At 34.9% G+C, this 27,273-nt stretch overlaps 1 protein-coding gene across 3 annotated transcripts in view; it reads right to left on the reverse strand.

Moving 5' to 3' along the window:
* Positions 1–27,273, reverse strand: part of Sgcz (sarcoglycan zeta) — a 468,968-nt gene that overhangs the window by 234,143 nt on the left and 207,552 nt on the right. For 2 of the 3 annotated variants that reach the window (XM_008846074.1, XM_017801339.1), the window contains exon 2: positions 2,114–2,215. The exons of the other annotated variant lie outside the window; for it this stretch is intronic. In XM_008846074.1, coding sequence (XP_008844296.1) covers positions 2,114–2,215 — 102 coding nt within the window. The remainder of the gene's footprint in view (positions 1–2,113; positions 2,216–27,273) is intronic. 3 annotated transcript variants of the gene reach the window in all.

Genomic DNA, 27,273 nt, shown 5'->3' on the forward strand with positions numbered 1-27,273 from the left:
CTCGCTCTACATAAAAGTAATATAAATTAAGAAAATAACATATTTGAAAAAATATATATATTAATGAAAGCGCCATTTCTAGTAGTATTAGTGATGTTTTTCTTAACACAAGAAAAGCATTGTGATGCATTTCTGCCTCTTTACTAATGAGAAAATAAAAACTGAGAAGAATTGTGACTGGCTTCTTAAAACAGTGAAGTAAATAAGCTTTTCAGCCAGAATAAACAACTAAGTGAGGTTTGCTTATGAAATTCTCTTTATATCTTTGTAGCATACGTACAGAGATATCTTCCAAGGACTGAGTCTCTTTTGAATTCTCTTGTCAGTTCACATTTCCTCCTTTGAATTCCATTGTCAATCCAGGTTTCTGTCTGGTCAACACTGTGGCCATCACCTTCCATACTCTACTATGCTTCCCAGTTAGCAAGAGGTAAAGCATAAGGAGAGGTGAACGAACAAAATGGGAACGTGAAGGGAAATGGCAGTTCTCTGGGAACACAGGGAACTTTGGAAAAGCTTGTGAACTGGAGAGCAGCATTCTTAGGAAAAAAGATTAAGTGTCCAACTACCTCCACCTCACATTCTTAGAACACAAAGTTAGTGCACTATCTGTTACTTGAGTCAGAAAGGAATCAATACTCATCCATGTTACACCTGTTGTTATACACTCAAATGTGCCCACCTTGGGAGATAAATGTACAGCCTGGCAGAGGGGTTCACAGACTTTAAGATATATTCCCAGAAAGACACTACAAATCAGCCTGAATGTCTTTACAGCTGAGTCACCTTCGCTGCCCCTGGAGTTACCAAAAGTGTGTAATTAAAAAGAAAAAAAAAAACCCTCCTCTGCCTATTACTGTTCTCATATTTTTCTAGGTTAATGATTTTCATATAAAATTTTAATTTATTTAATTTCAATAAACGGTTTTAATAGTGATGATCACCAGGAAAGCTTAGGAAATGATGAATGGTGGTGAAATCCTATAAAGGAAAGATAGTGTGTTTTGTTGTTTTCCATTTTTCATAAAAACAAAATAAAACAAATCTCTAAATATCTAAAATTTATATTAATTTTTTAAAGTTTAGTCATGCAAAATCAGGAGTCAATACATGTGTCTGTTGTATTATGTCTGATCAAAATCTGGAAATATAAGTAATATTAAAATAAATTTGTACTACAGAGAATGTAGTCAATAAAGTAGAAATTCTGTATTGTTCACTTATTATAAAATTTAGTTGATTCAATTATTCTAATTAAAAGTTTGATAAATCAATTTTAACAGTTTGATATTAATGCAAAATAACCTTGAATCAATTATTCAATATTTTGCTACACAAATATGTTAATGTATTATGTTGATAGTATTAATGAATTATTTTATTCTAAAGTAAATTTTACAAGAAATAAAGTAATTTCTATTTTTTAAAATCACATTCTTTTCATTCATTCTTGGAAATTTGTTTCCACAGATGCACACTAGAAAGATGTATGATAGACTGGAAAGGTTTAACACATAACAGAATAGTTGTTCCTGACCAGAAATACCCATAAGTCAAAATAAACAATGACTAAGTCTACAATTTTGATTTTTTAGCATACTGTTAAATGATAAAATGCATATAGCATACACCCATACATTTAGAGAACAATTTGGTTTATTTTAAATAATGTCTTTCCAAATTGAATTTAATTTCCTTATTAAAACCTTTTGTTGTGTCTTAAATGCATTTCACTACAGATGGAAAGGTATAGAACACATTGAATTGAAATAATTAAAACACATCAGTGCCTTCTTCAAAACTTATTCAAAACATCAAAAGCATCATTTAGAAGTATTGCAACTGCATTTTAAACTTTTCAAAGCACAGGAACAAGTTTTATAGAATAACAAAAGCAGTAGAGCCCTTCAGTTCAAAATAGTCTTTGATTTGTCACTTTGAGACTAAACTTCTCTCTGTTTTTAAGTAGATTCTTTTTTAACTTCTTCAAGTTAGTGTGTAACTTAAAGAAATTAAGTGCAAAATGAGATAACAGGATTTTTCTGCTCCCATTTCAAGCTAAAACATACACTCTAAATTATCATTTAGAGTAAGTCAAAGCCATATCACATACCTTTCGGGAATGAATTTCTTTCACATACAATGGAAGTAGAAACTCAGATATACCTTCAAGTCGGATTCCTTTCTTGTTGACTCTCAGATTTCCCATACCATCCTACAAGCAATGAAATATAGTTCATGTTTAGGTTAATTAGAGAATGACTATCTGGCCATAATTTTCTTAGGCCTAAACTGAGAAAACTGAGCTCAAATCCATGATGCTTTAAGAAAAATGAGAGATGGAATCTATTTAAGGAAAGAGCACAGAACTTTGCATACATGTAGAGGGTAATATTTAACGTAAGCAGGAAGGAGGATGCTAAAGGCCTTCGTGGTATGCCTAGTTCTATCAGAGGAAACAGTTCGTAATTTCTTCATGCATTAGCTTAGCTGTATATTAGGTATGATGATCCTTGCTGCCTAACCATTAGAAAAAATTTTCCAGAGAGAGCTAATACTGTGGTTACAAGTATACAGATCATTCTGCATTTTTGAATACTTTTGTTTGTATAACAATTTTAACAGCTGATTCATGATTTATATTAGAGCAATGCTGCTCCAGCAGTAAAAACAAGAGTAAACATGTGTCTTACCTTGAGCAAAAATTGTCTATGATGAGAATAATGTAAATAAAAACTAATGTTGATGAGATAGAATTAAATAAGTTAAATTAGAACAGCATTATTGGTAGTTAAAGAAAATAAATTTTATGTGATAAAAAGTCACTATGATAAAGACCTTGCAAATGTGAAAAAATATCAACACCTTTGTAACATTCGGGAATGAGCTTGCCTTTGTTTTTGACTAATGTATAGATTTCCTACTTGGGAATATTTGGAGAAGAAACATCTGGGAATTTCTATCTGGCATAAAGGAAAGGAAGTTATGATTGCAGAGCCAGGGACGGTCTCCTGAAGTTAGGTTCTGAAAGAAGAAATGTAAGAACTATTTAAATAGCTCACTGGCTTGACATGATTGGTGTTAGGCTTCAAGCTGGGTAATCTGGCAGAATTCCTGTACAGGCCTGAAAGTCAGCAACAACACAGGATTTAGTGATAAGTAGTAATGTGGTGGAAGAAAGGTTTCAGACTTGCTGAATAATTTCATCTAGTGACACCAAAAGAGTAATAGCTACCATTTATTCAAAGTTTCACAACTGCTAAGTAATTAAGGGATCAGTTATGTTTTAAATAAGAATAGTGACATTTGTAGGTAAATAATCAGGTGAAATTTAACTTCAGACTGTCTTGCTTTGTAGCACTTTCTAATTCATAAATGGGCACATCTGCAGAAAACAGAGTGTAATGTCATATTTGATTAAGGCATATTTGAATCTATCATGAGGATAACAAGCAAGTTCCACGTGAAAACATTTGTAAATGCAGGAAGAAATTCTCAGATATTGGTTTGTTCTGCAGACTGGGGAAAAGGTATTTTATACATTCCGAGAAGTTTTCTGTGTTTTTTTTTTCCTTACTTTTATATGTGTGTTTGGTATGTGTGGATTTGTGTAGGCATGAACTCATTTGTGTATGTACATGTGTGTGCGAGTGTGGAAGCCTGAGATTGACACTGTCTTCCTCCATAGCTCTCCATTGAGGAAGATCTCTCTCCTCACTCAATCCAGAGTTCACAGCATCTGAGCTGTGTAGAATTTGCCTCAGGAATCCTTTTGTCTGCCTCCAGAGTGCTGTAATAACGGGGCTGTCACTCAGACCCCAGTTTTATGTCAGTTCCAGGGCTTCAAATTACCCCTGTGCAACACATATTACTTCCACTGAGCCATTTTTCCAGCCCCCACAGAAGGGTTAATCATTATAAAACTGAAGTCAAGAGGCCATGGTAATCGAAACTTCTATACTTTTTACTCCCGTAGAGGAAACTGATGAGATTCTAATGTGATGTTGGTAGCCATGAAAACAATTCTTATAAAGAATGGTTGGAGGAAGGAAATATGAATGAGAGAAAAATTGCAATTATGAATTGGGAGAAAAATTGAGATTACAAAGTACAGTCTTCAGTGTTCCCAGGGAAGAAGCAACACTAGTTTCTAGCTGAATTAAACTGGGAAGCTCAAAAAGGAATTATTTCCTTGAAATAAGTATAAAACATAAACCTTATTGCTCACATGTTAGTAATGAAACCAGCTGAAAATAAGTAAATTTACAATTTCAATTGGCAGTGAAGAATTATTCTTATGATAAATCAATATATTTATTATATACTTCTAGTTTAACTGAAGCAAGAGATATTTTACAGAAGGTTTGTAGCGTATACATTCACTTTAAAAAATGAAAAGTATCACATGTGGATATTAAATTGGAGGGTTCTCTTATATGGATTGTAATTAATGTGACCTTGTGAAATTACACCTCTTTATGAAGAAGAAACAGAGTTACCAGGGCTAGTCAAAATGAAGACTTACTAGGTAGAGATATGAAAGAAATAGGATGTGGTACGTTGAAGTATTAAAAAATAAATAGAAGAATATGTTTCCTCACAGGTTCCAATTTCCCTTAATTTAAAAAATGACAGCATTATTTTTTTTCTCGCCGGATTGCAAAAGACAAATGGCAAAGTAGGGCTGTAAAAAGTAGTAGGGTAAAGCCGGGCATAGTGGCGCACGCCTTTAATTCCAGCACTTGGGAGGCAGAGGCAGGCATATCTTTGTGAGTTCGAGGCCAGCCTGGTCTACATAGTGAGTTCCAAAACAGCTGGGGCTACAAGGAGACCCTGTCTCAAAAAAGAAAAAAAAAAGAAAAGTCGAAGGATTAAAAAACAGCAAATGGTGATACAAAAATAATCATTTAATAAGCTAAAAAATCTGAGAAATATGAAGAAAAGCCTATCATCAGAAAATGAAGTTTGATTTTTTTTAGGTTCTTGAATGCAAAAGTATCTCTATGTACAATGAGCCTTAAAGATGACCCAAAGCAGTGTTTAAAGAGGTAAGAGGGTAGGCAGAGTTAGCTGGAATCTAGGAACCCAAGATAAGTGGAACATCTAAAATGATGTGTGACTTGAAAAACCACAACTCAGAGGGACTTTCTTGACTGAATCTCACAGTCATTTTCCATATATATTCTCAAATGTTGCCAAAAAAGAAGTTTTATGAAAGGTTTGACACTGTGTCTATGGAAATATCAATGTCCTTTTCAAAGTATCTCAGTGCAGAAGAAACAAATCCTATCACAAATGCAATTCCAATTTTAATAGTAATCTTAAAATGCTTTCATATAAGCATTACAACTTTCATTAGGTGATTAGAAGTAAGAATACTAGGCATCTGAGGTTAAGCATGATACCATTTATATTTGCATATTTAATACTGGAAAATATTTCATCTTAATTTAACCAGGTTTTATTCTATTTTCTATAAAAATATGATTCCATGTGTTTAAATAAATTTCATTTAAATTAGTTAAAGTGGAATTTTCCTGTGTAAATATGAGACAACTCTTACAATACTGAGCTGCACATCCAAGACGTTCCTCCATGTCTCTATTCTTCTATTATTTCTTGTTTGATATGAAAGACAAGAATTTTCAATGATCTTTTATATTATCCACATGGAGCTATAAAATGCTCAAATTTCCATAATGTATCTATGTTCATTATCTAACCTTATACTTAGCGCCATATTACACCTAAAGGTACTTATGAAATGTTAAGATAATCTGATTTCTCTTCTACCAGAGCATCAAGAGGTGATTTTATTCTTATTGTCACTGTAACTTTCTGATTCATTGACTTCTGCATCGAAGTCCCTTCTGATAGGAAACAATTCATGACTTCACTCTTAAGAATGCCATTGCCAAAGCATTAAAAGGTAGCAAGCCAGTGTAACTCTTTTTTGAAACTGCTACGTTGGTTCTGTGACCTCGTGTAAACTTAGTCAAACTATGCTTAAGTTTACGTTCCCTTTTTTGCGTGTGCATACTCTTCCACCTTTTCTTTTTTACTGATATATATATATATATATATTCCTTGTGCATATTAATGGATTTCATAAAGGTATATTTATTCCTGTGTATCCAGTACTGTGACCATATTAATTTCCTATGATCTCCTGTGTATCCCCGTCTCTCCAGCTGCTAGTGCTCTGTCTTTGCACAGATATTGTTTGCACTTCGGTGGCAGGTGTGAGATACGTATGAATATGATTATATAATCCTAAGGGAGAAATGTAATATTTGACTTTCTGAGGCTGGTGTATGTGACTTAATTTGATGACCTGAAGCTGCATTCATTTTCATGAAAAATACCCAATTTTATTATTTTTCTTTAAAAAATACTTATTTCCATTTAATGTGCATGGGTGGTTTTCCTACACATATGTATGCTCACGATATACATGCCTGGTGCTTGTGGAGGCTGGAAAAGGGCATCAGATGGCTTAGAACTACAGTTACAGATGGTTGTTCCTGCCACATGGGTTCTGGGAATTGAATCTGAGTCCTCAGTAACAGCAGCAAGCCCTCTTAACTCTAGCCCCTGAATTGTGATTTTGCCTTGGCACCCACTGATTAAAAATCCACACCATCATTTTAGCCTCTCAATAGACACTGAGGTTCCTCAATTTGTTTAGTCAATGTGTTTTCTATACAATTTATTGTGATTGTTATTTTCGTATTGTTTTGCTTTGAATCTGACATGTCTCCCACAGACTCAAGTTCTGAAAGCTCAGTCTTTAGCTTGTGGCATTATCTTCCAGGCTGTGGAGACGTGAGGAGGTGGGGCCTGGCTGAAAGGTGTTGATGACTGGGGCAGGTCTTTGAAGGTTATACATGCCAGGGCTTCCAGTATGAGCCATGTGACTAGCCCCAGCATCCGCATCCACTGACTACCGTGGACAAAGTGTCTCCCGCCATGTACCTTCACAGACACAAGGGACAGTTTCCCTTTGAAACTATGGGCCAAAATAAACCGTTCCACCCTTGCATCTGTCAGGTATTTGGTCACAGGGTCACAAAAGAAACTAACACGCATATTTAGAGAGACTGTGAAAATCTCTTCCCTGTGGCTGGTTTAGAGGTTTAGAGTAACTTTCAAGACCCTTTAAATGCTTCATGCGAAATCATTTCTTTCAGAATAGCCCTTTTTTTTTTTTTTTCTGTCAATGACCTTAAATTATTTTTAAAATAAACTGCTAGTGATTTTTCTTAGAAAAGCTTTAGCAAATAAATTTCTGGATTCATGATTTGTGCTTTTTTGAACTCATTCTGACTCCTACTCTTACCTATTACTCAAGACTTACAACTTTCTACTGTTTTTTCAAATATCATCTGTCTCTTTGTCTATCTTTTCATTCATATAAAAATTTCTTATGATTTTAATCATGTTATGATTTGTATTTCAATTAACAGTATATACATTTTTCTCATTAAAAAGTTATAATCAATCATTTTTTATGCCCCTACACCCTGAGCACTCTTTCAAAATGAAATTTATAAAATAAGTGTTCAGCAAGTCTCTGGGTATTTCAGTGGTCAGAGAATTATAACTCTTTACTTGAAAACAATAACAAATGAAATTGATACTAATTTTAAATCACCATTGCTGAAATTCACAGTATTTAGCTTTAAAACTTTAAGGAATCTTTAGCATAAATTTCACGTGTGTGATTTTTAAAGGTAGAATATAACCCATGTGAAATACTGTTTGGGTCATTTATTATGAAACTTGAGGAGTGATGACAGGCATGAGCTCCAGTAAAGAAAATATTGCAAGGAACATCATTCACATCTAATAATCACATCCAAAACTATGCAATGGTTTTACACTAATTTACCCTGTCCCCAAAGTCCTTAATCTCTTTGGATCATCTTGTATTAAAAGTTAAAAAGTATGTAGAGTCAAAATTTAACATATCAATAAGAGTGAAACGGTACTGTCAAATTTATAAAAATATAGAAACATGATAGTTCTTTATTATTAAAATTTTTCCAAAGATAATTCAGTAAAATCAATAAGGCACATGAAAATTAAATATATATTTTATTTATTAGTGTATTTAAGTCAAACATTGTCTTACAAATAACTAGGATTACACATTTCAAAACAGCCTGGCCAGATGAAGGTAACTATATGTCATGCTTTGATTAACGGAGGATATTGTTCATTGTACACTTCAGTGTACATGAAGAAACAGCCTTGCAGAGGCAAATCAGAGCATAATTTCACAGTTATTTGTGAGGTGTTAGAACTAAGTATATTCAACAGAATAAAATAAAATACATTGAAAAAGAATGAATTATTTGTATGTAATGACACAGTTACATTTAAACTTTTTGAAATATACTCATTAACATACATTACATTAGTAAATATACAACTAATTCCCAACTCTTAATTAAAGGAAATTAGATTTTGTTTAAAATGGCCATAGATTTTCTTTTCTTCCCCTGTTTTTATTGAGGTCACGTATACTTTCTAATGAGCTCTTTTCTCCAAGCACAGCAGAAAAAAACAAACAAAAGTTGGCTGCTTTGTAGTGGTGGTTAGTACGCTGCTGTTTGCTATAAACTTGTGTTTTAGTTTCAATTTAATTGGCCCTATTATCTTTATAAAAATATAGAAAATAAATATCTCAGTGTTGGCAACTGATACATATAGAGACTTGACCTCTATTTCAGTTGAATGCAAACGTTTAAAAAACATTTTATTTATTATTTTTAATTTGTGTGTATGAGTGTATTGCCTGCATGTATGTGAATGCATCCGTGTCATGCAATGCCATGGATGTCAGAAGAGGGTGTCAGATTCCTGCATGCAAACATTTTAGAATACTGCTATTATTAACATTTAACATGACTTGTATCATCTGAAACATTATTAATGTTTTAATTTTCAATCGTTGCTTCAAAAATTCATAATGAATTTTTGACATTAGAGTTATAAGAGTTTAAAATATGTTCATGTATTAATATAACAAGAAATATTTTAGTTCATGCTTCTTTTTTGTTTGGTCATTCTTTTAGGTACATGATTTTTTTAAAATCAAAAATGAAATAAACTTTATTTCCAAAATTTTCTTCATTGACAATGGAATTCTTTGATACATGTCCCTTCTTATTCTGAGGGGAAGCATTTCACTATGTATCAACATGGAACACAATTACTAAAATAAAGAGAAAAAAGACATTTTGGAAATGAAAGTATGCCAACTGACAAGTCAGATAAGCTCAGAATTATTTAAAATATGGTGTAGAAATGGATATTTTCAACCTCCTATGAGATTATAAGCAAAGAGCCAGGTAAAACTAAATGTATGTATAACAAAATTAAATTTTTATCAAAGAACATTATATATTCACAAATTCCAAATAAAATAATGCTGACCATATCAAAGCTATTTAGTCTAGCAGAAATAGTAGAAGAAATGATTATACAACTTTGAAATCAGGAAATCTCTTGTGTGATTCAGTCTAATACAAATGATGAAATGCCATTTGAAATGTACATGAATATAATGTTAGTTTTGTCTTAGCTTGAAGTTAAGGTTGCACCACCCTGGGGATGACATCACTGGATTTGACAGATGGCAGCATCCTATTATGGAAGAAAAATTTAGAAAAAAAATGTCATGAAATTAAAATAAACAGTGTAGTAGTAAAGAGTGTGAGGAATAAGTAATGAATAATGCCCTGAAGATTGCTGTCTGCAACTGAGCAGCTGAGGGATTTCCATGTTCACATTTTAATAATGTAGAAAGCCTACAGGTTTGCTATTACATGGTTGTCTTTTTCCAACCGTGTTTAACAGAATACAGAATTATAAGTAGTGATAAGAGGGTTACATTTTCAAACCAATTCAGGAAAACTGATGCGTGATATCTACTCCCACTCAGAGATTCATAATATGTATTAACATATTAAACATGATGTAGAATAAAGAAGCACATTTCTTCCTGTTGAAAAGTTCCCTGAGCACTGTGTCCAATGGGATCCCTACATGCCTGTCTCTTCAAGTAGGTCAAATAATGTCCCTTGGTAGACCCTATGGCAGTATTGAGGTAATCACTTCCATTTTACTAATGATGAAGACAGTCAATTAAAGGGAGGTACACTCTAGCAAAGCATCTCAAAAAGAGGAGATTAAAAGAGCGCTCTAGTTTCTACAAATTTTCACTGAGAGCCTACACACAGTGCCACCATATTCTTTTATAGTTTGGCTATCCTTGAACACTGAAATGTGCAGAAACCTACTCAGATTTCTTCTGTTTCATGAGTGGCATTTCTTGTTGTTGGTAAGGATATGAGAGATTCCAATGTTGTTTCTGGTTTTGCTCTATTTATCCAGCTACCTATGTATCATCTATCTTTCTATGTACCATCTATCTATCATCTATCTATCTATGTATCTCTCTGTATGTCTATTTTTGTATCTATCTATCATCTATCTATCTATCCATCTATCATCTATCATCATCATCTATCATTTATCTAATCTATCATCTATCTAACATCTATCTATCTAATATGTTAATTTGTATATATATACATATACATTACTACAATTTAATCTCTAAAAGTAGGATCACATCTGATCTTCAAAAATTTTTGTGTATGTGTGTGTACTTATTGGTTCTTGAGGCTCTCTCTAGTGTTTTATACATGATAAACACTCAGTCTACCTCTGGATTTCTAAATTAAGAACAAGACCCAAGGGTATGGTGACTCCATCGAATTTCTTGTGATAAAGTCTGTTAGAATTTCCTCTAGTCTCCTAAGGCAATATTTTTAATTTCTTCCCTAACTATGACAACCAACATAATAACAGATAATTTCTCATGTTTATGGATAGTGAACTAATGATATATAATGACAATTTTATGGAATAAACACATCATTTTCTTTATTTTATTTAAATGATTAAAAACAAAGTGAGTTTGATGCAGCTCATATGCTAGTCAATCAGAACAGTACTGTCTTCATCCTTTAGTCACCCAGTACATGATAGGAATGAAAAACATAAGTCATATTTTATTATGTGATAACACAGGGTTATATAGACAGACATCACTATGTTTGTGCTGTCAGTTTGTAACTATTCTTCTTTAAAATACTTGTTTTATTTCAGGTTAATTTCATAACCAATGTAATTTACTAGCAATCTTTTCACCTTTGGCCCACACGTGACTCACACTATTCTAAAGAGAATGGTCTGATATGGCAGAACTAATGCGGACAGAATGCATAGTCCTTTAATATGAAGACTTTACAACAAATGGCGGATTCTCATGTACTCATGAGCTGCTTTAAGAGCTCTAAAAATGTTTTCCTCCTAGGAAATAAATTCACGTTTTCATATTCTTCATATGAACTGCTTTTACAATATATTTATGATATAAAACTAAGGGATTTGTGTGTATGTGTGTGTGTGTTAAAAGAAATGAGTCAAGAAGAATATGTAAGATTAGTTGCTGAACTTAATGTTGATTATCTCTTTCCAGACTATAACTGAGAGAATATTAGTGAATGCTTAGAGAAAAAAACAGAACCTTTGTGATGGCACAGGTGACATGTTGATTCTTTTACAATTCCATAGAGTTGTAAGAGTCACTCTCTCTCTCTCTCTCTTGTTCTCTCTCTTTCTCTTTGTTTTCTCTCTCTCTGTGTGGTGGATACATGTGTGAAATAAAGCACATGTGTGGAGGTGTGAAGACATGAGGTCTGAACCTGGAGCTCTAAGAATCTACCTTCTTCTGCCTCCTGGTGCTGGGAATACAGGAACATGTTACCACACTGGCTCTCTGTTTGGGAATCAAAAGTCATACCCTCATGCTCAAACAGGAATTTTTCAAGTCCAAGAATTTTCTGGTTTGGCTGCTGCATTTTGCAATTACACTATTCTAATATTCATGACTGCTTGACATAGGCTGTATCAAGTTTATGTACCTATGGGATGTGATTTGTATGCTGCAGAGATTTATTAACATTTTAATGTGATCGGATTCTTCTCAACATCAAGAAAATATTTTATGCAGAACTATATTGCATCCTGAATCAACTAAATGAATTGGTAAAAATAATAATTCTGTAAATGCCATTGAAGTTAATTACAAATATCTGTTTCTTCCAGCCATGGATTTTGATGTTTTCTAGCAGTCCTAATATATTCATACTTTGCCAGTGTCCAATGATAAACTTGTCCACAGGATTTTCATATTCAAAAGCATACTCTGATAAGTTATGAGCTATTATAATAATAGTAATTATAATAATAATACTTAGTATGTACAAGCATTCTTATAACACATCTATCCCTTCCTTCTTTTAAAGACTAAAAAAATAATTATTATGTTTATGTGGGTGTCTGTGTGTGTACAGGCACATACCGAGGCCAGAGGAGTCCCTGTAACTCCAGTTGTGAGCTGCCAGAATTGAGTGCTGGGAACTACACTCCAATCTTTTGCAGGAATAGTACACTATCTTCACTGATTAATCAGATTTGCAGCCACCTTCCTTCTTTTATAATCAGACTGGTTTTTGCTGTTCATATATTTATTGAAATGAGTTACAATTCATTCTTTACTGGTCACTTGTACATTTTCACTTGCTGAATCTAAATAAAAGGGTGTTTTCCCTATCTTTTATGTATATATTATTTAGGTATTTTTAAATGCTTTGTACAGATAAAATGTGATTTTAAAAATGGATTTTCAGGACATAAAGAGGGTCAGACAACAATGTAGAAAAGGAGGCAGAAAATTTAAGAGAAGAAAGCAAAGGAGAAGAGGTCAGTGCAAGCCCACCAGCAATGAACAGCAGCGGTGGACCTGTGACAAGCCTGGACCTGACAGTAGTCCATCATAGGTATGGAAGCCTCAACAGAATCAATCATAATGGATTTTGAAGGAGGGGAAGGCTTTGTTATCAGTTGTTTACCCACTGATGAGTTCACCGAGCATCAATAAACACAAACCCATGTCGCATAGACTGCTTTGGTTAAGCACAATTGGTCACAAAACCAAACAAATGAATGTAAGGACTTCTAGATGGGAAAGAGATAGCAGAGGGTAATTGACAGTAATAAAAGGATGCACTACACACATTCATGAGCTTATCAAAGCACAAATTTAGAATATTATTTTGAGTGCCCATGGCACGGTGTGTACATTCATGTGTACATTCAAGTTCAAACTGAGAATAGCTAGAGAACTTACAAAACAAAAAAATAAAGCATATATATAATAAGGTAAAACACGATTTAGCTTTTAAATTAATTCCATTATTGTAATAAAATAATCTAAATGCCTATAGACGTAATAAGAATTCCTAAGTGTATAGCTGTGTGATATTCAGTACATCTACACTTGGGCGACATCAAACTATTACTCATAATTTTTCATCATACCAAAGAGAAGCACTGTACTTATGAAATAAGTGCCCATCAATTCTCCAGTGTCTGGTAATCACCATTTTTCACTAAATGAACTCAAGTATACCTGGTGCTTCAAGTGAACATAATCAGATAAAATAATTCATTTTGTGTCTGATTTCTTTGCTTTAGTACAATGTCTTCAAATGTTATCCAAGTTCGAGCTACGTCAGAACTTTCTTCCTGTTGAAGACTAAATGTTTATATGTAACATATTTTGTGCCTGTTATTCTGGTGAATGATGAATAGTTGAGTTGGCTCCACCTTTGTACATCTGTGAATAAAGATTCTGTGAACATGACTATACAAATATCTAAGAGATACAGCTTATGGTCTTTATGGATCCACACACATCATTTTTACTGAATCATATGGTGCTTTTGTATTGTATATGTGTAAATTGTTCACCCTGTAACTCTATTGTTTACCTCTTATAAGCTGTGCACAAGTGTTCCAGTCTATCCTGGTTGACACGTATTGGCCACCTTAAGTGTAAAGTGCGTACATACCTTTCATTTAGCTAAATTTGAAAGTCCAAGATGTCGAAAAGAAGAGATTTTTACATTTAAACTTCTTGTTCACTATTTTTTCCAACACACTTGCCAGTTAAGATGCTGGGGCTGAGCAGGTTGAAGCCAAATATGAGGCAGAGAGGGCGGCAGTGTGGTCTGAAATCTTTTGAAGTTGCGGAGGCAAACTCTACGTACCAGTCCTGTCACGGCTGCCAGGAAGTGCCAGGAATAAGATCCCAGAGGAAAGGCCAGTGAGGAGAGGTAAATCTGGGATTCAACACAGAACTCTCCTTCTTCTGGCCATTTGCTAGCTGTTTGTCTGGCCAGTAAGAGGACATGAAGCAGAGCCATAAATTTTTGAGAAAGTTGTGGAAGTTTTCTTAAGTTGCATACTGCTGGAAATCAAAAAACAGAATTTTCTAATTTTTAAGGAAGGGAACCCAGCACCATAATATTTATTTGGGAGCCGTAGGGTATCAATTACCTCATAAGAAGAGGGAGTTCACAGTGATCAGAGATGTATAATCTAGGGTCAAGTCAAGTCACACCATGACTTTATTGAGTAGTAAACATAGGGGCAGATATAATTTCATCTGCATCCTTGATAATTTTTCCATCATTAAGTATAGTATTTCCCAATGTTATTTCTGACATTAACAATGAGTATCAAGGGGCTAGAGATGGCTCAGCTATAAAGAACACTGACTGCTCTTGTAGACGATCCACATGCCATGTACACACATGGCAGCTAACAACCATCTGTAACTCCAGTTCTATAGGACCTCATGTCCTCTTCTGACATCCACAGGCACTATATGACAAAACTAAAGTGGATGGAATGAGGCAGTAGAATTCACACTATTTTTTTTGTTTTTTTGGTATTTTTGATAAAGTTTCTCCCTGCAGCCCCAGCTGGTCTGGAGCTTTCTATGTAGAGCAGGCTGACCTTGAACTCACAGAGATCAGCCTGCCTCTGCCTCCTGAATGCTGGGATTAAGGGCATGTGCCATCATGCTCCACTAATACATAAAAACAACATGGTAAGGTTGTAAGTTTCAAGAGAGGATACAAACATCAATCTAGCAACAGAAATGAAAAAAGCTATTCACCACACTAATAACAACACTGACAGCTAACTTCTCTAAAGTAATTATGGAAATTAGGACCTGGAGAGAAGAGTCTGCAGTTAAGAAATCTTACTGCTCTTTCAGAAGACACAGGTTTGGTTCACAACACCCAAATGAGGATGCGGCAGTTATAACTGCCTGTAACTCCACTCCCACAGGACCCAAAGGCACTTGACCCAAAGGTATGCAACATAAACTCATGCAGGCACACACCCTAATATACACATGAATTTTAAAAAATTAATTAGTAAAAAGAGAAAGATTTCCGCAATTTGTAAAGAAATCATATTATTGAATGCTTAAATATATGTTTGAATTTGGAAAACCCATAGAGGTCAGGGTACTAATAAGGAGTCATAGGGCAAGATTTCATGGGAGGGGAGATAGAATGCTTGATATAAAAGGAAAAGGATGGATAATCGAATAGCAAGGGTTAAATGGTGTGGGGAATGGGAGGATAGGCTAGAGGTGGGGAGTATGGGGAGACTAACACTAAAGCCTTTTTGAAAACGTCGTATGGAAAACAACTACTGTAAAGTCCTCCTGAATATCCATCTCCCAGGTGTTTCTTTGCTTCTTGAGGATCCAGGATACACTTTTCAGAATCAGGATCCTTCTGTCCTTCAAATGATGGGAAACACACATCAAATAATGTCATCATGAAATTCTCAAAAAACACATTCATAGTATATATAAATCAGCTCTAACTCTAACATAAACAATGATCTTTGCTCTTAAATGTATTTCAAGATTGACTCATGAAGTACTACAGATGCAGGACAATGGGAAAAGACATGAATAAAGGAGAAACATGTGTGCAAAAATTCTCTGTACAACATTTTTACTTTCTGTATACCTAAAAACTGCACAAACACACAAATACTCAGCATAGAACAGTGGAAGTAGGCAGCAGGCCCCAATCTTAGCCAAAGAACTATTGGGCAGCTGATTACACCTGGGTGAGAAAAGCTGATCTTCTTTAAGTGACTCTAGGTAGGCTGACTGGACCTCAGTGGATGAACTTGCACTGAGGAGCATCAGAGAATACTACTAACTTGACTAGATAGACTTCACATAATGACAGAATGCATAAAATTCAGTGGGAGGCTTATGGGAGGGTGCCAGTGGGGAAGGGAATATTAATATTATTAAGATGTTTTGCATGAAATAAAAAATATAAAAGACTGAAAGTTCCATATTAAAAAGCTGCTAAAAATAAAATATATTAATGAAATATTCCTACCATTATTTTAATAATCTTAATAAAAACTGTTAAATTCTAGAGAAGTTTACTTAATTCTTTAATAGATATTTTATCTTATACAGGAAAAGAACATGTCACCAAATCTGTATTCTCTAATCTTCAGTTCAGTGATTTAACAATAGAAATTTAAGCATATAAATAAAGAGAAGAAATTATAAGTGAGAATTTGGAGATTAGTGAGACTGGTTAAGTGAATATAGTTGTGCTTTTAAATGTTTGGCTTATATAATTTATTTTATAAGAAATATTTTAGTTAAGCGTAAGCCAAACATGTACAACAAATAAATATATAATTTTCATTAGTAACAAATGTAATAACCCATGAAAACCCGAGGAACAAAGTTAGAATAAAACTAGAAGTACTTTAAATGATAAGATTAATTTGATTTGATATTTTAAAACTAAGATACCAAATTGACTAATATGTTTAGTTATGGACATGGCCAAAAGACAAAATTTTATTATTCATCCTTTAGAATTCAGAATATTTTAAGCTAAAAAACATCTTTAGTCTAGCTCACATTTTTTCTTCCCTCTAACAAAATTCTGATTATATGTCATCATTCATAACAATAACATTTGATTAAATTTTCATAAACAAATCTTCCATGAATTTCTTTTACTTTTCAACATAAAGTGCTAATGTTAACACCTGCTCAAGAAAACAAATACAGATGTCCCTAGACAGTCACAGAGAACACTAATTCTACCTACCTACCAGAGGCTGTCATTTCCTGTCAAAATTCTGCTGAGAGAGAATATAGTATTCTGAAAACACAATCTCAGAGAAAAACTACTTTTTTTTTCTTAGAAGACTGAATTCTAGCATATGAAGGAACCTGGAATGGAGAGACTGCTCATTGAGGTGATATCAGTGTAGCCTCCAGCAGAATTCCTGGGAAGAATATTTCAATGTAATGTTATAAGTTTTCATTGAGGATGACTACAATAGCCAAGTCCAGGAATTCGACTTAAAATTTCTTAAAACTTAGCTTGAGAATATTTTCCAGGACATCATCCATTGTTCTCTGTATGTGATAATTTTTTTTTTAATTTAGTAATAGGATTGGGATCTAAATATTGTGTTTCTCAGAAAACTAGTGTTGGTTTTTATTCCTATAATGCTAATTATTTACTTCCTCTGCCCCTCCTTTTTTATGATATTTCATATTTATAATTAGTCACTTAAGGATCATGATCTTCACAATGGACTTTTTCTCCCATATATTTTTTTCTATTTTAGTGATGCAAGTTCAGAAATTTTATAAAATAACTAAAATTATTTTAATTTAATTTTATTTTTATTTTATGTGTATGTGTATTTCCTGCATATATATGTGCACCTTTGTCATGCAATGTCCATGGAGGTCACAAGAGAGCATTGAATCCCCTGGAACTGTAGCTAGGGATGGTTGTCAGTCACCATGTGGATTCTGGGAATAGAATCTTGGTCCTCTGCAAGAACAGTCAGTGCTCTTAACTGACTCACCTCTCCAGTTCCAAAAAATAATTTTTATAATAGAAAAAATTACTTATAGAGACATGCACCTCTTAAAGGGGATACATTGTGAGAGATCATCATTAAATCACTACATCCTTTAAAACAAACACCATACTTCAAACAGAAAATTCACACTGGGGAGGAATGGAGAGGAAGCTCCAAGAAAAGTCTGTTATCTTCTACTGTTGTTGTAACTTGGGTCACATCTCACCATACTGTTAGGAATATAATTTTCTTTAAGGTACATTCTGAAAGGCAAGCAAAATAAAAAATAAAGCTCTAGGAGTATGACTGAGTATACGGCTAATATTTTTTAAATGCCACTTTAAATTTTCTTGATTCTCTGTCAATAATAGTATATTATCTTTAGCAGTCAATGACTTTTCAGAAATTCTCAAGCATCATAGTGACTTCTGGTATAGAATGTGTACTCTATCACAAAATGACTGAAGAAAAGCGTAAGATGATTACCATGAAAGAATAGCTTTGGGTGAATAACTATTTACTATAGCATATTTATTAATTCCTAAAATATTTCCAATCAGTATTCATTTGTTCTATGTGAAATGAAGAAACTTTCTGAGGCATTAAGAATTTTTAAATAAGAATAATTTGATGATTTGTTTAGAATGATTCATCTATCCCTATGTAGCTGTATTGAAATATGAGCTCTAGTTACTTACCTGAGATAATAATCTGTATTATTGTATAAGAAACCTTTGTCTTTATAATTCATTATGTTGACACTGAATCGCTGAGATGCTTAGGACTTTAAGAATATCACTACTTCTACTTGCTGTTCCCTTGTCCAGGGCATGAACCTGTCCCAATGAGGTTGCCAGAGAGTGCCTGACTAGCTAGGGTGAGTTACCCAACTCCTACAGCACCCACCTCCTTGCTTTGGTACCATTTCCAGTCCCACTGTTCCAGAGCTCAGGCCTTCTCTATAAGCCAGGAAGAACAAGCTCATCCTGTTTCCATCAGCTTCACTTGGGTCTTGGCTATCTCCTGCTGAGGCTGCTAGAGAGATCCTGACTAGCCAGGGTGAGTTATCCAAACCTTGTTTTGGGATCATCTCTAGTCCCTCCCACTGCTCAAGAGATAGAATCTTTTCTGCTGAGTAGTGAAAAACAGCCCATCTTGTTCCCATTAGCTGTACTTGGACCTGACCCTATCTTGCTTAAACTTCCCGAGAGCACTTGACTAGCTGGGAGAGATAGACAGATCTCCTTGACAAGGATCATCATTCTGCTTTATTACCAGCACTAGTTCCTTGGCTTCAGGCCTAATTGATACTCATCAATTCAAGTTGGGCATAAGCTTCCTCCTTTGTGGAAACACCTAGATAGCTTGCTGGGATAGATCCCATCCCTCCAATAACATAAAAATAAAAACAGAAACAGAAACAAAAAAACAAAGTGAGAACCTGTAGCTAAGACCAAATAACTCTTCATACCAGATCAGAAAGCAACTAAGCTACATCAACAATGTAAACAGAATCAAACTCCTACTCAACAAAGGCAAACATGAGTTTCATGCAAAAAACACAAGAAGTAAGAGAAATACACATGCATAGACCACAAGGAAAAAATATATAAATAATATGAAAAACCAAAATAACATGCCTCATCAAACCCTACTGTCCTACAATGTTCTGCAGTGAGAACTATCTAGAGGAATCCCAGACACAGAACTTAAGAGTAAAAGCATAAACCTGATAAATAATTCAATGAATTTAGATAATACACACAAAAAACTCCAAGAGCTCCAAGAAGGTAGAGGTAAACTCCTGATTGAAACCCAAGAAAATATAAATATAAGAATGAATAAAATGACAAAGACAGTTTAAGATATGAAAAGTGAATTCATGAAAAAAATAAAAATATTTTAAAAATCTGAGGATGAAATGAAGATGGAATTTAAAAACTCGTTATGCCAACTTGAAATCATAAGAAAAAGACTTAAAAGCAGGCTGAATAACTGGAAAAAAATATTAAGACTATATGTAAAGGTGAAGAATTGAACCACTCAAGTAAAGAATATGAAAAAAAATTTTAAAACCCACAGGAATGGAATATTCAGCAAAGATAGGACACCATATAAAGGACAAATTTACACATCATAAGCACAGAGGTAGGAGGAGAATTCAAGGTCAGTGGCAGTAACCAGATCTTCATCAATATTTTAGAAGACAATTTCCCACAAACTAAATAAAGGTATACACATACAGATACAAGAAACACCAAATAGAAGGGACCAAAACACAAATTCCCCCTTTACATATCATAGTAAAAACAGTAAATGTGTTGAAAAAAGAATACTGAAAGCTGCAAGAAAAAAAAAAAAGTTACATGTAAAGGAAAACCCATTAAAATTCTAGCTGACTTTTCAGTATAAACTATGAAATCCAGAAGAGACTAGACCAAAATATTCCAAGTCTTAAAAAACAGAAATATGCACCAAGAATTCTTTACCCAGCAAAACTGTATATCAGCATTGAAGGTGAAAGAAAAATCTTCCAGGTGATGACTATACTGAAAGAATTCATGTCCATCAAAACAACCCTACAGAAAATACTAGAAAACAAGAAAATACTAGAAAAAAAAAAAGACTGAAGCAAGAATGACCATACCTAAGATGCTACAGAAAGAAAACAAACGAAGGTATAATTAAAAACAAAACAAAAATCAGATAATGCTGCAGAGTTGTACATCTGGTCAGGCACAGAGAACATAAGCCTGGGAGATGCCCAGTACTAGGTGACATATCTACAGTTGAATCTCTACAACTAAGGCTCATGGAACACAGCAAAATAAGGGGTAGAGAGAGGGCTAATGCACCCTTCATCTCTCACCAGTGAGGCTTCCATGTACATCAGAGTGCAATGCACACAGAAGGCCACAAGTGGCCAAGTTTTGGAGAATTAGAGACTGCAGAGTTTAGGATGGTACTTCTATATGGAACCTCACCCACCCACAGCTCAGGAACCTTTATGGAAGAGGACATGCAAAAGTTGCAAGAACCAGGGCTGGTTCATGAACACAGGGAGGCCTCAACTGGCCAAGTTTTGGAGAAGAGACTGTAGAGTGTAGGATGGGACTCCTATATGAAACCTCACCCACATGGCTCAGGTACCATTGGGGAAGAGGAGGAAGAAAGAGTGTAAGAACCAGGGCTGTTTCATGAAGGATGAGGTGGAGGCTTCCAGTCCAATAGAGGCTTGTTCATATGAGCCTGTGGCAATGGTGGTGTCAAGCACGGGACCCATGTCAGCTCAATTAAACAAGGGCCCAAAGGGGAGGTGAGAAATAAGTGGTGGGCCAGCACTAGATTGAGAACTATTTGAAACTGATTGCTGCTGGGCAAGGGCGAGTATGACTTACATATGACCACTGGGTGGGCTGACTGGACTCCAGTGGATGCATTTATAGTGAAGGACATTTGGGTATGAACACCTGAATGAATAGGATTGAGTATGTATTTTAGAGTGCATAGGGTTCGATGGGGGTATAGGCGGACATATGGATGAGGGAGGGGGTTCCGGATGTGAGTGGAAAATATTGTATGAAATTTAAAAAGTTCAATTAAGAAAATAATACCAATTTAAAAAAATCAGAAAACAAGACCATGAATAGAAATAGAAATCAAATGACAATAACAAATGCAAATCTTTCAAAGATAGCATTCAAGATTGTTGGACTCCAGGCCATAGTCAAAAGACACAGACTAGTTTAATAGAAAATGAAACAAAATCCATATTTTTGTTCTTTGAAGAGAGAAAGAAGGTCGCTTCCTTCTCATCAAGGGAGTAATTGACTAAGAAGATATAACAACCATGAACATATGTGTACCAAACTCTGATGTACCCAATTTCATAAAAACAATACTACAGGACAATGAAACATACTAACCCCAACTAATAGTAATAGTAAGTGACTTCAGTACCCCACTATCTCCAACAGAAAGCTCAAGTAAAAAAAGAATAAACAGAGAAATATTTGAATTTAATGGTATAATACATCAAATGAAGCTTGCAGACATCTACTGAATGTTCTACTAAAGAATCAAAAATACACATTCTACTCAGTAACATGGAATTTTCTCTAAAACTGATGACATACTGGTACACAAAACCAACCTCAACAATTTCAAAATATTGAAATAATCTCATGCATTTTATCAGAGCATAACACAATATAGCTTAAATCCAATAGCAAAAGAAGCTCTAGCAATATTCTATATTTGACAACAATTGCTCAGGACTTAAGATCACCAGCTGAACAATGGGATCTCATTAAACTAAAAAGGTTCTGTGCACCAAGGGAACAAGGAAGACTCTGTATTGGGAGAAAATCTTAACCAGCTACACAGCTGACAAAGAAATAATATCTAGAGTATGCAAAACCTCAAGAAAAAAGAGAATTAAGAAATAGTGAACCAATTTAAAAATGGGCTATGGATATGAACAGAAAGCTCTCAAAAGAAGAAATAATAGTGGCTAAGAAATGCCTTAAAAGTGTTTAACATACTTAATATTTTGGGAAGTGAAAATCAATACCACTTTAAGATTTCATCTTACCCCAGACAGACTGGCCAAGTTCAAGAGTAAAATCACAACAAATACTGGCAAGCATAAGGAGAAAAGGGAATACACACTCACTGCTGGTTGGATTGTACAGTCATGTAACCATTATGGAAATCAGTGTGGAAACTTTAAAAAAAATTTAAAAATTTATAAATGAATTTACCATATGATCTGATTATACTATTCCTGTAGAGATACTTGTACATCCATTTTTTTTTCTTGCTGCTCTTTGAATAATAGCTAACAAATGGAAAGTGAGAGATTTCATGAGACCCCTCTCAAGGCCCCAAGACAGATCTCGCTTTGGTAGGCTAAGGCTGAGATTCTATCAGATAGCCTGAGAGAGTGGATTCCGACCACCATTGTAGCCGCTTTGATCTCAGCAGACTACCAGAGAGTGCAGCATTCTGGTTCCCTGTGACAGGGGGCCTGAGAAAGCAGGGGACTGCCTGAGAGCCCTCAATCCTGCCTCCATTTGGTGGTGAGTTTCCCTTAATTGTGCCACATCCATCCCCCTACCTGGGATTTCCTGAGGCCCCTCCCAAGGTCCCAGGGCAGATCTGGCTATGGTAGGCTAAGGCTGAGAGCCTAGCAGAAAACTTGAGAGGGTGGGTTCTGATCCCCATCGGTGTAGCATCTCTGATCTCAGCAGACCACCACAGAGTGCTGAGTTCTGGCTTCCCTCTGTCAGAGAACCTGAGAATGCAGGGGACTGCCTGAGAGTGTATGGATCCTGCCTCCACATGGTGAAGGAAGTTTGAGTGTACCTGACTGGAGCATGAATTGGGCTTCTGTGGGTACTCCAGAATAGCTGATCTGAAGCCATCAGTTCCCCCCAAATTAAACCTGAGAGAACCTGAACCCTGTACCAAGCAGCTTTACATAACCAATAAAGAAAGTATCTAGGCACCCTGATAATACAAAAGAAGCATACTTCAATATAATTCTCATATCAGAATCATAAACAACAAAAGAAATTCACATACCAAAATCACAACAAAAGAATAATAAAATGGAGAGCCAAAACCCTATGTCCCCACCAAACTCCACCAATCTTGTAGAAGAGTTCTACAAGGAGAACCCCCTAGAGATACCCCAAGGAAACTGAATTTAAAAGAACAATCATAAACATGATCAAAGTATTCAAAGAATTTAAAGAACATATGAACAAACAAATCAAAGATATACAAGAAGATAGGGATAAACTCTGAATGAATTCACAAAAGAGATAGAAACATTGAAGAAAACTCAGGCAGAAATGAGGAAGGAAGTGCAAATCTCAATAAGCCGACTTGAAACAAGAAGGGAAAGCCTTACCGCTAGAATGAATGAAATGGAAAACCGAATATCAACACTGGATGATAAAGTTGAAGAATTGGATCATTCAAGCAAACATTACAGAAAATTAAAAAACAAAACAAAACACAGGAATGAAATACACAAGAGATTTGGGACACCATGAAAAGACCAACTTGACATTCGCATGCCAAACTTACAAGAATAGAGGAAAGAGAAGATTTTCAGGTTAATGGTATTGACCAGATATTAAACAGGATTGTAGAAGAGAATTTCCTGAAATTAAGAAAAGACATCTTGATACAAATACAGGAAGCACAAAGAACATCAAATAGACAGGATCAGAAAAGAAACTCCCCACAACATAGCATAGTAAAAACACTAAATGTACAGAACAAAGAGAGAATACTGAAAGCAACAAAAAGAAAAACAAGTCACATACAAAGGAAATCCCATCAGAATTACAGCTGACTTATCAATGCAAACTATGAAAGCCAGAAGAGGCTGGACTCAGGTATTCCAGTTCTACATGACAATAGATGACAGCCCAAAATATTTTACCCAGCCAAAAGGTCTATTATAGTTGAGGGGGAAAGGAAAATCCTCCATGACATGGATAGCCTGAAAGAATACATGTCCACAAAACCAGCCCTTCAAAGAATATTTGAAATAATACAGAGTGCAGAAAGAGAAACAAGTATACCCCAGGAGCAAGAAAGAAAGTAAAGATACAATCTAGGAAACACAAAATTAGAGAACACAAACAGCAATCAAAATGATGGCAACCAATATACATCTCTCAATAATAGCCTTAAATATCAATGGACTGAACTCCCCAGTCAAAAGACACAGGCTAAGTGAATGGATTAAGAAACAAAATATAGTGCAAGACAAGAGAAGCCTCCTTCCACGTTGGTCAGGGCAGTCTAATAGACTTCTTGATAACATAGACTGTTTCCATAGCCACTGATTGCCTCCCTAAACTTGAAGGTAAGACCTGATTTCCATTGCTGAAGATAGGACATACTTTGGATACAGGATTGGAGCAATGGAGCTGGAACTGACCTGGAAGCCTCCTCCCTGAAGACTAGTTCTTACAGCTCTAGGGCACATGATGCAAGCTGCTAAAAGAGAAAAGTCCAATCAGTGTCCAACCCCAGCTTTAAAGCCTAATAACCACAACTATTACTGGCACAACAAACTATAATGGAGCAGCAGTGGCACTTTCATCTTGGTGGTAATCAACAGCTATCTAATTGGACTTAAAGCCCTCTCAATAGGAGAAAACTGATGTGTGGTACTGTAATATAGCCACATACATCACTGGAGAGGTCATAGATACTAGAGAAAATCCTGTATCTGTCACTTATTGTATGCTAAATATGGATCCTTATATTTTCAGACAAGTATATCAGTCACCACTCATCAAAGAAGCTTCTTTTTGCAACCGATGGATTATATTATGGAATTCCATAATTGGTCACATACAGACAATAAGTGTCTGAGAGCTGCCCAACCCTAAGTGACACATGGACAACGGACACATCTACACCTAAGGTTTATGGAACACAGCAGAACAGGGGGTACAGGGGGGTACATCCCTCACCAGGGATGCTTCCTTCTGCATATAGTGTGAAGCAAACAGAAGGCCACAACTGGTCAAAGGGTAGAGAATAAGAAACTGCAGAGCACGTGTCCCTGGTTAGGACTCCTATGTTAAACCTCAACTCTCCATGACTTAGGGACTATTGCAAAACCGAGGAAAGAAAGATGGTAAGAACCAGGATTGGTGCATGAACATGAGGAAACAGAGTCTTCCCGGCCTCTGTGAATTTGCTCATATGAACTTACAGCAATGGTGACAGTATGCACAAGACCCATGCTGACAGAAAGTGCGGCATAGAACTGGGGAAATGGGCAGCAAGTCCCAACCTTAGCAAAGGAGCTGTAGGCATCTGAATACTACTAGGTGAGGGAGACTTGATCTTCTTTAAGGGAGTGACTCTAGATAGGTTGAATAGACTCCATTAGATGAACTTGCACTGAGGGACCTTAACATACATAATACAATGCATGAGTCTTGTGGGAGGGAGTATGGTGTTATAGACATGGGAGTAGATATAAATATGATTAAGATGTATTGTGAAATGAACAACAATATAATAAAAGTATATATTGAGAAAAATAAAAATAGTGAAATAAAACACAAAGAATTAAGAATATGAATGATTCAATTAAAAATGAGTTATTGATCTGAACATTGAGCTGTCAAAAAAAGAAATAAAAATGACTAAGAAACCCGTTTAAAACTGATCAACATCCTTAATAATTAGGGAAATGGAGATCAAAGGTATTTCAATATTTCATCTAACCCCAGGAAGAATGGCTAGAATCAAGAGAACAAATGACACCGGAGGCTGACACAGATTTGGTAAAGAGTCTCATTCAGTTTGTGGATTTCAAACTAGTATAATCACTGTGGAAATCAATATGGAGATGCCTTAAAAAACATAAATATAACTGGAGAGATGGTTGCTCATACAGACAATTTGTGTTAGACATGACTGCGCTTACATATATGCAGGTATAACACTCACAAATATAAAATAAAACTAATCAAAATATTTTTTAAAAACTAAAAATAAATATTCCATATGGTCTGATTATACCTCACCTTGCCCCATATACCCAATGATTCAGCCTACTGGAGAGATACTTGGACAACCATGGTTGTTGCTGCTCTTTTCACAATAGTTAAGAAATGGAAACAACTTTAATGTCACTCAACAGATAAATGCATAATGAAAATGTAGAATATTTACACAATTGAGTTCTAGTCAGTGGTAAAGATAAACCAAGTCATGAAATTTTCAGGTAAATAGATGGAATTAGAATCTGCTATACTAAGTAAAGTAACACATAGAAAAAAAGGGACATACGTTCTCTCATCTGTGGATCTTAGCTCCAAATCCTTAGATGTGACTATTATTCTGATGCAAGAAAACTGAAAGGAACTTCAACTATATAAGGGAAGAAAAAGCTGAGGTAGGGACGGTAGAAGACAGGTATTATCAAGCAGGACATGGGAAAAAGGAGATAATGGGCACTTTAACTGGAGAGGTAGTAGGGAGGGCTTATACAGGAGGAATGAGAGGAGAGATAAATAAGGCTTAGATGGTGTGAAAATCCAGAGGAAAATGTTCAAACTTCTACTGCAAACTACATGTTTAAGAATTATTTACTCTTTTTAAAAAGTCATATTTTGTACCACTTCTATATGTTATAAATCAGAATTTTTCATCTTTTTTTCATATTCCTGAAATAAAATTAAGATCAATGAGCTTTTGCATCTTTTTATCAATGAAGCTATTTTCTTTTCTTCTTAATTATTTAATAACCACATACGTAGAAATATTTCATTACAACAGCATTGATATATTCAATAACAATTTCCAGAACTAAGATGCATCTCTTTCAAAATTTGCTGTAATTTTTAGCTTTACAGC

Source organism: Nannospalax galili, unplaced genomic scaffold, assembly GCF_000622305.1.
Source record: "Nannospalax galili isolate Female #2095 unplaced genomic scaffold, S.galili_v1.0 scaffold1282, whole genome shotgun sequence".
NCBI classification, from domain to species: Eukaryota; Metazoa; Chordata; class Mammalia; order Rodentia; family Spalacidae; genus Nannospalax; species Nannospalax galili.